This window comes from Callionymus lyra, chromosome 13 (assembly GCF_982586985.1).
Source record: "Callionymus lyra chromosome 13, fCalLyr1.hap1.1, whole genome shotgun sequence".
Lineage (NCBI taxonomy): Eukaryota > Metazoa > Chordata > Actinopteri > Syngnathiformes > Callionymidae > Callionymus > Callionymus lyra.
The window spans coordinates 20430223-20443528 of NC_141830.1; the positions used below are offsets into that span (position 1 = coordinate 20430223).

General features: G+C 40.0%; 1 protein-coding gene across 1 annotated transcript; it reads left to right on the top strand.

Moving 5' to 3' along the window:
* Window positions 1-507: 507 nt before the first annotated feature.
* Window positions 508-2828, top strand: LOC148067730 (protein c-Fos-like). Its single transcript, XM_087805637.1, has 4 exons — window positions 508-825; window positions 1015-1188; window positions 1519-1626; window positions 1693-2828. Exons 1-4 carry the CDS (start codon window positions 691-693, stop codon window positions 2326-2328), a joined length of 1053 nt encoding a protein of 350 aa, XP_087661763.1. The 5' UTR covers window positions 508-690; the 3' UTR covers window positions 2329-2828.
* Window positions 2829-13306: the final 10478 nt, after the last annotated feature.

Genomic DNA, 13306 nt, shown 5'->3' on the forward strand with positions numbered 1-13306 from the left:
TGCGCGCGCCCCGTGCAGGGTCGGAAGCTCCTTATATGGTTCGGAGCGGCCCGGGTGGTGATTGGCTGGTTCCCTCTGTTGCTGAAGGTGCAGAGACAAGTGGAGACTCTGCAAGAAATACTTCATATTTACCTTAAACATGAATCCCAGCGATTTGTCTGCAAGTCATAAATAAGTCAACATATTTCACATTTTTTTAATCAAATGTTTGTACCTGATTTTTTTTTAAACGTTTGTGTGAATAGAGACGTGACTGGTTCGCATTATAATCGTCGTTGAACGTGCGCATGCAAGAGAGAACACAATGTATGGGATGAAGATGCTGCATACATGACGTGACGTCACGTCCATTCATCGATGGCCACCGTATGCAGGCGGGGGTGATCCACTTTAGAATCCCTTATATTAACAGTTGAACCACCTTGTTTGAGACAAGGAATCAAGGCAAGCGGTTCTTTAAGGACTGGATTTGTGTTTTGTGGTAGGATTCTGGTCCAAACCCGCTCCCTCGAGTTTAACTCCACCTTTGCCGCCGATGAATGGTTCAGTCTCACCACACATATTTCATTCATAAAATTCCAGCTCACTATAAAAGGCGGGCCCCTCCACTCCCGACACATTAATGCACCTGACCAATGGGACACGGTCAGACCGTCCATTTACAGTAGTTTCTCCACTTGTTTGTATGCAATGACTTTGGACGAGAACATGCATCCAGATGTTTTTGACTCGTCGTCGTCCAGCTGCAGCACAGCATCCTCGCCCGGCGGGGACACCCCGGGGTGCAGTCCGCATCCTCCCAGACCCCCCACACCAGAGCCCGAGGTAAGGACACGACAGCTCGGACATAGATTTATTTCAAGTGGATTTAACAAATAAATATCAAACTGGATTCATGAATCCAAATGAACATATAGACGAAATGAATGATGGGATAAAATCAGTAAAAAAAAAACATATTTCCGCGTCACTGACGGACTCAATAAATTGTGTTTTTTTGTTTATTTGCATCAGTCTGACAGCACGTCAGGCGCGTTCGTCCCCACGGTCACCGCGATCTCGAGCTCGCCGAGTCTGAGCTGGATGGTGCAGCCCATCACATCTGGATCTTCATCCTCGGCTCGCGCGAAGACCAAAAACAAAAGTCCTGCGAAAAAGAACAACAGCCGGAAAGGACATAAAGAACAGGTGAGTGTGCAACGATTTCACGTCGGTACACGTCAACGTGTGTCATTGAATTGTCGCGATAAATTATAACGGAATTTTTCATCATCATCATCGTTTGCGTGTGTTTCGAGAAACGAATGAATCCGATGATTATGTTGCATCAAAGCAAACAACATGATGTGTCAGTGAATTAAACTGGGAAATTAAGAGTGCGCGTCCACGTTGGTGCCGGGAGCGAGCATTCGGTGCAGCATTCTGAACAGACTGTACCGCCCCAACCGCGATGCGACGCTTCGACTCGAACGAGGAGCTAATGTGGATTTTTCTTTTTGTGTGCGCGGATGATTCCAGCCTCCCAAAGAGGAGGATGATCGCAGGAAGATCCGGAGGGAAAGGAACAAGATCGCAGCAGCAAAGTGTCGCAACAGGAGGAGAGAACTGATCGACACACTACAAGCTGTGAGTCTCCACTTTCTTCTAAAAATGAAACCTGTAGATGATTCAATCTTCGTGCTGTGGTGGCAGGAGACCGACCAGCTGGAGGACGAGAAGTCCGCCCTGCAGTCCGAGGTGGATGAGCTGATGAAGGAGAAGGAGAAGCTGGAGCAGATCTTGGCCTCGCATGAACCATCCTGCACACTGGCCGAGAGCGGAGACGAGGAGAGCAAACCTGAAGATCTCCCGGACGAGAGCGAGCGAGCCGAGAGCCCGGACAGCAGCACAAGCTCCATCAGCCAGGACATGGACACCAGCCCCTGCATCCCCGCCGCCGCCATCCAGGGGAACTCCAACATCCTCCTGTGCTCCAGCGCAGAAGAGGACGCCATGGAGGACCTGACGGGAGACGACCTGGACGACCTGGTCCCCAGTCTGGAGATGGCGATGATGACGGAGACGGCGGCGTCCGTCCCCGACATCGATCTGAGCGGGCCCTTCTGCCTCTCAGACTGGGAAACGCTGTACAAGTCGGTGACCAACGACCTTGAACCCTTGAACACGCCCGTCATGTCTTCCAGTCCGATGTGCGGCGGCTACCGGTCGGTGTTCTCCTTCAACCACGCCGAGATCGACTCCCTGTCCGAGGGCTGCAAGGGCCTCAAACCCGACCCCTGCGACCTCCTGAAAGATAATCTCAACTCTCCGACACTCCTGGCCTTGTGAGCGCCGGTTGCTATGCAATGATTGTGTAGTTCTCTTCTTACTCTGTGGAGCTATACCATCTCAAATAATCTATTGTAGTGTCGGTTTGGCTGTTGTGTTAACATTTACCGGACGTGGAGATGTTTTTTTTCTCGTGGCAGGTTTGGATCTCTTCCATGCTTCTATAGAGCAAGTGCTTCTACTGAACGATGCATGCAGTCACCTGCGAGAACCTCCAGGACTTTCAAAAGAAAAACCCTCTCAATGTGATGTGAAGTCAGGTCAGACGTATATATGTGTACTATTGTAGACAAGTGTTGTCGTCACGCGTGACTATAGCAGGGTTATAACTGTAGCATATATAGGTGTCACATCTTGCTGTAAGGTGTCCCCTAACGTCTCCATGAACAAAGGTCGTGCCATGTATTTTATCCAGATGTATTTTATGACACAGTTTATTTTTTTACTTATGAGAATATCAGATGCAAAAAAAAACATATATGATGCTGGAAATAAAAACAGTTAAACTACTTGGTTTACCTTTTGTGGTTGTGTTTGTTTCTGTTCACTTCAGCCACTTTACATGAGGAAACACAACTTTTTTTTTTTTTTTTTAATGCAAGAACATGATGTTTATCTATCAAAGCGTCTGCACCAAGACTCAGAGCTAGTCATGTGTTTTTGACGAAGCGTCATGAAACAGTGTCATGTTGTTCAGAGGTCAGTAGGTAGCGTCATCAGTTTAAAAATCAGGTTTCATTAGAACACTTGTTCAAAACAAAATAGTCTAGAGACGCCATCTAGTGGACTCTGAAGATAATGACACTGTTTCATGAAGCTTCATCAACACATCACTACCATCTGGTGGACTCTGAAGATAATGACACTGTTTCATGAAGCTTCATCCACACATCACTACCATCTAGTGGATTCTGAAGATAATGACACTGTTTCATGAAGCTTCATCAACACATTACTACCATCTAGTGGACTCTGAAGATAATGACACTGTTTCATGAAGCTTCATCAACACATCACTACCATCTGGTGGACTCTGAAGATAATGACACTGTTTCATGAAGCTTCATCCACACATCACTACCATCTAGTGGATTCTGAAGATAATGACACTGTTTCATGAAGCTTCATCAACACATTACTACCATCTAGTGGACTCTGAAGATAATGACACTGTTTCATGAAGCTTCATCAACACATCACTACCATCTGGTGGACTCTGAAGATAATGACACTGTTTCATGAAGCTTCATCAACACATCACTACCATCTGGTGGACTCTGAAGATAATGACACTGTTTCATGAAGCTTCATCAACACATCACTACCATCTAGTGGACTCTGAAGATAATGATACTGTTTCATGAAGCTTCATCCACACATTACTACCATCTAGTGGACTCTGAAGATAATGACAGTGTTTCATGAAGATTCATCAACACATCACTACCATCTAGTGGACACTGAAGATAATGATACTGTTTCATGAAGCTTCATCCACACATCACTACCATCTAGTGGACTCTGAAGATAATGACACTGTTTCATGAAGATTCATCAACACATCACTAGCGTTCTCACCTTCATCTTTACGGATCTTAAGGATCCAGCAGTCACTGTGAAGACGGACCTGCTCGAAGATCACTCCCTGGTTGTACCCAAGTGATCTTGTTGTCAGATGTAACCACGTTTCACAACAGTCGGTAATTGGACCGTGGTGCCGCTCCCACTGTGCTGAAGGTGAGATTCAACGCCTGGAAAAGTACTGAGCTGGAAGAAATGTGTCTAAAACATGATGATGAGACTTGTAATGCTGCTGCTGCATATGGACATATATTTATTTACCTGACTTTAGCAACATCTCTAGTTGATATTTCTCAGTATAACAAACCAAAATAGCAAAGACATCGTTTGTTTTGTTCCAAATAACAATCCGGCTCCGTTTTTGTTACCTCAGGACAACACAAGGGATACCTCAAACACAAGGGATACCTCAAACACAAAGGATACCTCAAACACATTTGTTTCCGGGTCATCTTGACCTATATTCTCAGTTTTCAACACTGCTTGCTCTTCTGTGTGATCTGGAAGGGTCACATGCTGTTCTATTGATATGAATACAGGTCAATAATAATGGGTTAAAGAATCACTATTAATACGAAGTACATTTATTTTTAGATTCTACTACTGTGGTTTAATTTGTTAAAAAAAAAGTAGATCAAGATAAAAACACCTTTTTTAGATATGAAATAAACATGAATACAACGTATGTATCTACTCACCTACGTTAGTGAGGGAAGTCCAATTTTCTATTTTATGATTTGATGAAGTTAAAACCAGCATATCATGAACCAATATATAACATTAAAATAAAAAAGCTCCTGTATCATCAAACCATTTAACACAACATTTCAAACTTCTTCAAAAATAATTTAGGAATCAGCATCGACAGTTAGCATCGCTTTACTTTTCCATTTAACTTGTGTGCAATTTGATTTTTTACATTTTAACCATTTTTAAAACACAACTCTGGTTGAATTATACAGTTTGTAATGAACTCTCCGGCCACTGGATTAGACCATTGGTCTTTCAATCCTTCATGGTCACCATGTTTTAGTTCACTTTTCTGACTCTTACTATGTCATATTGTGGTTTGTTTAGTCGCAATGATTGTGTGTCATTTTCAGAGCGTCCTCAGTTTTCCATGCTAGTTACGTAGAGGGCGCCATCTTGTGGCACTTAAAACGAGGACACTGTACCATGGAAGTGCATCCAGTGTTTCATGAAACTTCACCGAACAAATATGAGGTATAACAAGACGAGCAAAAAGATGATTTGGTAAAAGAGTTGCCTTTGCCTTTTAGAAACACGTGATATAAGGTTGACACACTATTTATCATTGTTTATTATACTGTTATACACATAAACGCCTGTATTTATTTCCCTATAGGCATTTAAAAGAGTGTATTTACAAACTTTTAATTGTATTTCAATATATATTGTTACTTATTTTCCCCTCAATGTCTCCGTTTCTAAACACTGTATTATAATTATTGCTATAGTCTTCAGATAAAAGTACATTTACTGTTGGTTCAGACCGATTTTTAAAGCACAGTTTGAGCATACATTCTATTTTTGAAGGATAGAAAAGGAACATCCATATAGAATCGAGTGTCACGTTGTATTATTATCACCCTCGTGTCCTAGTATGGCTCCACGAAAACATTATTTCGGGAGAAAAACACGCGCAGATGTTCAAAACGATGATGTTCGTCAACGACTCTTACATAAAACTGCGCCAGCGTGTCAAGAATCGAGTGGGAGCCGCGAGAGAAATGATTTATTCATGGCTGCAGATCCACTATTGTCACTGACGCGCTGACGCCGTGCGTGCCCGCGTGACGTCACGGACACGCAACACTTCCTCTGCCCATATTTGGATTGAATTTGTTTTGTTACCATGGCGACGGTGTTGGGTATCAAAAAACGGGAGGGTTTTACCGGGAAAAGTGGAAACAGGAGCTTTCTGTTGTAAACAATTGTTCCCAAAGATCAAGTGAGGGACGAAGTCTAATATTTACCGACAGCCATTACCATCTTAAACACACGCAGACAATACAATAGTTAAAAATAAACTTTAGTTTTGAACCTGCAACTTAAACTCACCCTATTTGAACTCTTGGAAATATGCATAATTTTCGTTTCTAAATGACAGAAACACATTTATTAAAGAAGTATTTAACAAAAAATAGTCAGTTTGTGGACAGTAGGGGGCGGTACAAGGCTGAAGAGGAAAACGAAACTGTGCTATTTAAAACGTGTTTAGGGTTTTATTTTTAGTCGTAATTGATGTATTATTATGACGTCACAAACACACTTTTACCTTAGTCCCGTTTGCGTAACATCACATGGCTGTACTGAGGAGAGTGAAGGGATTCTTTGAGTGAGTGTAAACTTGAAATACAATTTAAAACAATGTATCAATGTGTACCACATTTGATTATATAATTAATAATGACTTTGATTTGTGGCTCCTGGAAGTTACTTGTCAATCTTTGGTAACATTGTTTGAGTAGAAACATGTTTAAAATATTTAAATATAAAGTTACTGCCAGATAGACATTAAATGTTGATTATAAACATTCAAATAACTTTCTAATATGTAAGGAGGAAAGTGAACTCTGCTAATACTACGTCAATGTAAAGGGATATACAGTAATACGCATGAATGTAAATATGAACTTTAAATGCTCTATGAATGAACAAACAGTAGAAAAGTCACCTACATGATCAGATAGGAAGGAGAATAAACAAGACAAAAGCATGTTAACATTGTGGTATTTACTCAGACTCTACTCTTGCCCTGCAGATGTTTTGACTCGATACTGAAAGCGCTGATGTCAGGAATGCTAAAGCCCTTTAAATCATTTAAGAAATGACGACAGTCACGGCAAACAGAGCCGCTGAACCGGTTTTTCGTGATGGAACCTGAGAAAATACCTTCAAAACTTTACCCAGAGTTTCTGTTTTTTCTCATCAGATGTTTCCAAACACATGACATCATGTCTTTAGAACTATTGTTCATCTGGTTTTGTTTGTGAGGAGAAGGTTAGCATCGATGCTGCGCAGCTTTAAAGATCTTTGTGTGACAACATGTGTTGATGAGTTCACCAAAAGGTTAAGAAAGTAACTTGAGCTGGTGTTGCTGGTTAAACTCCACAACTTAATGAACTTCGTTCTCACACAGAAGAACAACCTTTGCTGAGGCCTGCACTACAGTGTGACTTCACAGTCATTTGTTGACACGTTTAATGTAATAATAATGACAATAATGAAATGTTAATAACAGGATATCAACGTAGTACATGTTCGGAATAAACAGTTGGATCCTTGTGTCACTCTCTGTGGTGCAGGAGGAGCCGAGCGTACTCATGGCCACAGTGTGTGTTTCATTCATTCATTTATTTTCTACCGCTTTGTCCCTTACCGGGGTCGCGGGGAGACCGGAGCCTACCCAAGTTTCATAGGGCGAGAGGCAGGGGACACCCTGGACAGGAAGACAGACAACCATTCACACACCCACTCATACCTATGGACAATTTCCCCAAGTTCTCAATCAACCTCTGTATGTTTTTTGACTGTGGGAGGAAACCGGAGTGCCCGGAGTAAACCCTCTGCAATACTATTATCTCTAAATGACATTTCAAATGCGAAAAATATGTCAAATTAAAAAGACAAAATAAACGTAGGGCAATATTATTGTGTCAATGAGCTGCTTGGCGGAGGTCTACACGCTCCTTTGTTCTATCAAGCATGTTGTTTCTGAAAGCTTGGTGACAAAAGTCTGCCACTGGTTGTGCGTTCACTGTTTCCATTTGTGTTAACTCACCACGATCCCCCTCCTGTGTTTCCTGCCTGCCGTTAAATTCCCAAGGAAGTGCTACATTTAGTCAGATAAATCACTGTCAGTCTGGGACGAGCACTTGACTGACATGAGTCACACGGACGAGTGTTGGCATCGAAGATAATGTAAAGTGTGGAATCAGACAATACACTTGATCCCATCGGGGACATCAGATACTGCTCTTCTTTGTTTATCTTGACGACCACCTCCCTGAGCCCGCGGCGGCAAAGCTAGCACACAAATAAAGAGCTAAATATACTCCGTGATACAGCGTGCGATCAAATTGTCAACACGTACACGCTAACACCGCAAACTATGGCATAATGGAAATATGCTCCACTGACTTTTAACACTGTGAAACATAGACGACATGCAACATGAGCGGAGCTGCTCACTGAGGACCCGGTCAGAACCTTCTCTGTGAACCGTGTGTGTGTGTGAGTGAGTGAGTGAGGTGGTCTCGCTGTCATGGAAACTGAAGCCTCTTAGTGTCAATTACAACTTCAAGTACTGTTTTTCTGTGTTTAAATCAAGAAGATCTTGTGTTCAGACTTGGGTGTGGTTATGGACAACAAGATTTCATCTCCAGATAGTGTTTTGAGTGGGCAGAGTTTAAGATTATTTTCTAATCTTAATATTTCAATGTAAAGAGAGTTTCGTACAAACACACACTGATGATACAATAGAGTCACTCCCCACAACAACACACACACACACACTGATGATACAATAGAGTCACACATCACAACAACACACACACATACTGATGATACAATAGAGTCACACATCACAACACACACACACATACACACCGGTGATACAATAGCGTCACACATTATAACAACACGCACACACTCATGATACAATATAGTCACACATAACAACAACACGCACACACTCATGATACAATATAGTCACACATCACAACAACACACACACACACTGATGATACAATAGAGTCACACATCACAACAACACAAACACACTGATGATACAATAGAGTCACACATCACAACACACACACACACACACACTGATGACACAATAGAGTCACACATCACAACAAGACACACACACTGATGATATAATAGAGTCACACATCACAACACACACATACACACTGATGATACAATAGAGTCACACATCACAACACACACATACACACTGATGATACAATAGAGTCACACATCACAACACACACACACTGATGATACAATAAAGTCACATATCACAACACACACACATACTCACTGATGATACAATAGAGTCACACATCACAACAACACACACACACACTGATGATACAATAGAGTCACACGTCACAACAACACACACACACACTGATGATACAATAGAGTCACACATCACAACACACACACACATACACACCGGTGATACAATAGCGTCACACATTATAACAACACGCACACACTGATGATACAATAGAGTCACACATAACAACAACACGCACACACTCATGATACAATATAGTCACACATCACAACAACACACACACACACTGATGATACAATAGAGTCACACATCGCAACAACACACACACACACACTGATGATACAATAGAGTCACACATCACAACAACACAAACACACTGATGATACAATAGAGTCACACATCACAACACACACACACACACTGATGACACAATAGAGTCACACATCACAACAAGACACATACACTGATGATATAATAGAGTCACACATCACAACACACACATACACACTGATGATACAATAGAGTCACACATCACAACACACACATACACACTGATGATACAATAGAGTCACACATCACAACACACACACACTGATGATACAATAAAGTCACATATCACAACACACACACATACTCACTGATGATACAATAGAGTCACACATCACAACAACACACACACACACTGATGATACAATAGAGTCACACGTCACAACACACACTCACCCACTGATGATACAATAGAGTCCCACGTCACAACACACACACACACATACACACTTTAACTCCAAGTCTTTCCTCTGATTTTTATGCTCCACAAATAAGAAAGTGTCAAAATGTAATGTTTTTCAATGAGATTCAAGTAATTGTTGTTGAAGAGCGGATTAATATGTTTGGTGTGGTCCTGAATAACCAGGATCCACAAATCAGTTGAGGGTTTATGTACCGTCACCTCCGCTCACATTAAACTCATGGACATCAACTATATTTCAAATGCTAAAGAAGGTGTCGAATTATAGAAGTAAACTGAATACAGGCCGATCATGGCTGCTTTTCCAGAGCCAGCTCTCTTTGTCGCCCATAATTTGACGTGCAATCGCATAAATGCTGAAGATGTAATTGTATTTTCTACTATATATTGTTATAGACAAATCCCACAACTGACACCATTTGTAGTAATTATAGAGAGAATGTTTTATTAAATGTTTAGTGGTCCAAGATCAATTGTAACTAAAATACTCTTGTAATTTAGAATGATTAAATGACTCAGTAAAACCAGGGAAATACCTTGTCACTATTTGCACATCTTCTATGTTCTGAATTCCCCTCAATGGTTTTGCACCAACAGAAGCATTTTGAGCTCAGAATTAGGAAGTAAGGCTGTTCGATGAAGCGGCGTTTAAATAAAACTGTATGTAGTGAGTCAGGAAAGTGTCTGGTCCTTGGGGTATTTCCCGTAGAAGTGCTGAAGAGTTAAAAAATAAACAAAATTCAAGGACATTCAAGGGCTCGTCTGCAAATGTTAATGTAATGATTTGAAACCGCTTGAAAAGATAAATAGAAAAACAGTTTTCACTTCTGATTAGAGTCAACTCTGCTGGTATGGGACCAGTGGACATGTTTCCTTAAAGTTCATGTTTAATATTCTTTTTTTAAATTATTATTATTCTTTTGTGTCAATGCTGGACAACAATCTGGTTGACACAACTCTTCCTTCCGTCACTCTCATTAGGTGCGTTGATGAATATTTCTATTACTGAGATTTTTTTTATTATAAATGCTTAGTTTTGTGTGATAAAAATTACAATTTTAAAGACTATTTTCACTTACTCCCACTCTCTTATTTGCTGCAATTCAAGATAAAGTGAATACGATCTTGAAACTTTCCAAACAGTGAATAACTTTGGTGGTAATGACTCCTCTCAACACACCGTTTGACAGGAATGACTGTGAAGCCCCCGCTGAAGTCCCCGTCAGACGCAAGACAATAAATCACTGCAGGTCCAAACCAGCATCTAAAAAAAGACCAGAGTGGGATATTTTTTCTGAAGCTAATTCAGCTGAAGGTGGAACAGCTGAGATAACCGAGCCTCACAAACACTAAGTTCATAATGATTAAATAAATAAAACTATGCTTAGTCTTTCTAAATGTGCAGCGCTAAAAGCTACCCGTGCTTAGTTGTTAGCAACAAAACATAAATATCCCAAAATAATTTAGATGCAGAGAAAATCGTAAAGTTTTCAAGAATCTGAAATATAGATAATAAAACAGGGAAATAATGTTAATATCCAGCTAATTGATACAAAATATTATTGGAAAACAAAATTAATTTAATTTTGAGAAATATGCAGTAACCAGTTTTCTCACTAGAGGGCACAAAACCCCACCTAAGGTTTGCGTTATAGTTTCACATGAAATATCGTATAATTAAAATGCAACACGTTTAATCGTTAAAAGGATACCGTACGATTTTTTTTAAAGATGTGAAGTGGAACAAGTCAATCGTAGCAGTAAACATCTGGGTATGAAACTTGAATTTCCAGGACGTGTCCAGGAAAGACGCTCGAAATAATACAGTCAGGATCAAAAATACAACATTAACTGAATGACGTAATAAAGATAAAATCTCAGAGGTTAAAAAAGGAAGTGGTTATTTTCTATATTGTGTAATTACCACTTAATACTTCCCCACTAGGCTGCCGTTAACTATGTTTTACCTTTTTCTAATAAACATATTGTCAGATGTATATATTTAACAACAGTATTAATATCATTGCATTACTGGGACACTCACATTTCAAGCTACATTAACAATTAAAAACTAAAATAAGTCCTTTTTTTTTAGCATGTCAGCACATTACGTTTTTTTGTGACGTACAAATAGTTCGTATTTCCTCATATTGAGTCTAAATCCTTCTCAGCAAATGTTTCAAACAACGATATGGTTTAAATACTTTCAAGAAATATTCTTAAAAGATTGTTTTCCTGTAAAAAGTAGTGACTGCTGTACAAAATGTTGTTATATTATTATAAGAATTATAGCATGGGAACGTTGTCCAGGTGTGTTTAAACATACAAATACCAAGATCCATTCAGTGACAGCAGGTTCCTCCAGTTCTCAGAGAGTCGTCTAGCTTCACTTCATGTAGTAATGTTGTTTGTTTTTCTTTTGGAATAACCTTTATGAGCTCATGTTCCGAATGTAAACCCACACTTATCTTCTCCATCGCTGAGGCTCCAGGGCTCCACCTCCAGGAGCTGCTGCTGGATCCAGGATCTCCACCTCGTCAACCATCCAGAGTTCTCTCCAGCATCTTCTATACTCTCCTCTTTTCCCTCACTGTATCCTCCCTCACTCTTCCCCACATCCATCTGCCCCCCCCCCCCCCCCCCATCCTTCCTCCCAGCGGTTCACCGCAGGAGGAGGTCAACACTGAGTCTGGTTCTGCTCGAGGTTTCTTCCTTCTAAAAGGGAGGTTTTTCTTTAGATAAAATGAAAATTGAATTGATAAAGATAGATAGATAGATAGATAGATAGATAGATAGATAGATAGATAGATAGATAGATAGATAGATAGATAGATAGATAGATAGATAGATAGATAGATAGATAGATAGATAGATAGATAGATAGATAGATAGATAGATAGATAGATAGATAGATAGATAGATAGATAGATAGATAGATAGATAGATAGATAGATAGATAGATAGATAGATAGATAGATAGATAGATAGATAGATAGATAGATAGATAGATAGATAGAAATATAGATAGATAGATAGATAGATAGATAGATAGATAGATAGATAGATAGATAGATAGATAGATAGATAGATAGATAGATAGATAGATAGATAGATAGATAGATAGATAGATAGATAGATAGATAGATAGATAGATAGATAGATAGATAGATAGATAGATAGATAGAAATATAGATAGATAGATAGATAGATAGATAGATAGATAGATAGATAGATAGATAGATAGATAGATGGATGGATGGATGGATGGATGGATGGATGGATGGATGGATGGATGGATGGATGGATGGATGGATGGATGGATGGATGGATGGATGGATGGATGGATGGATGGATGGATGGATGGATGGATGGATGGATGGATGGATGGATGGATGGATGGATGGATGGATGGATGGATGGATAGATAGATAGATAGATAGATAGATAGATAGATAGATAGATAGATAGATAGATAGATAGATAGATAGATAGATAGATAGATAGATAGATAGATAGATAGATAGATAGATAGATAGATAGATAGATAGATAGATAGATAGAACTTTGAAAGTAAAAAGTAAAAGCAAAAGCTAAAC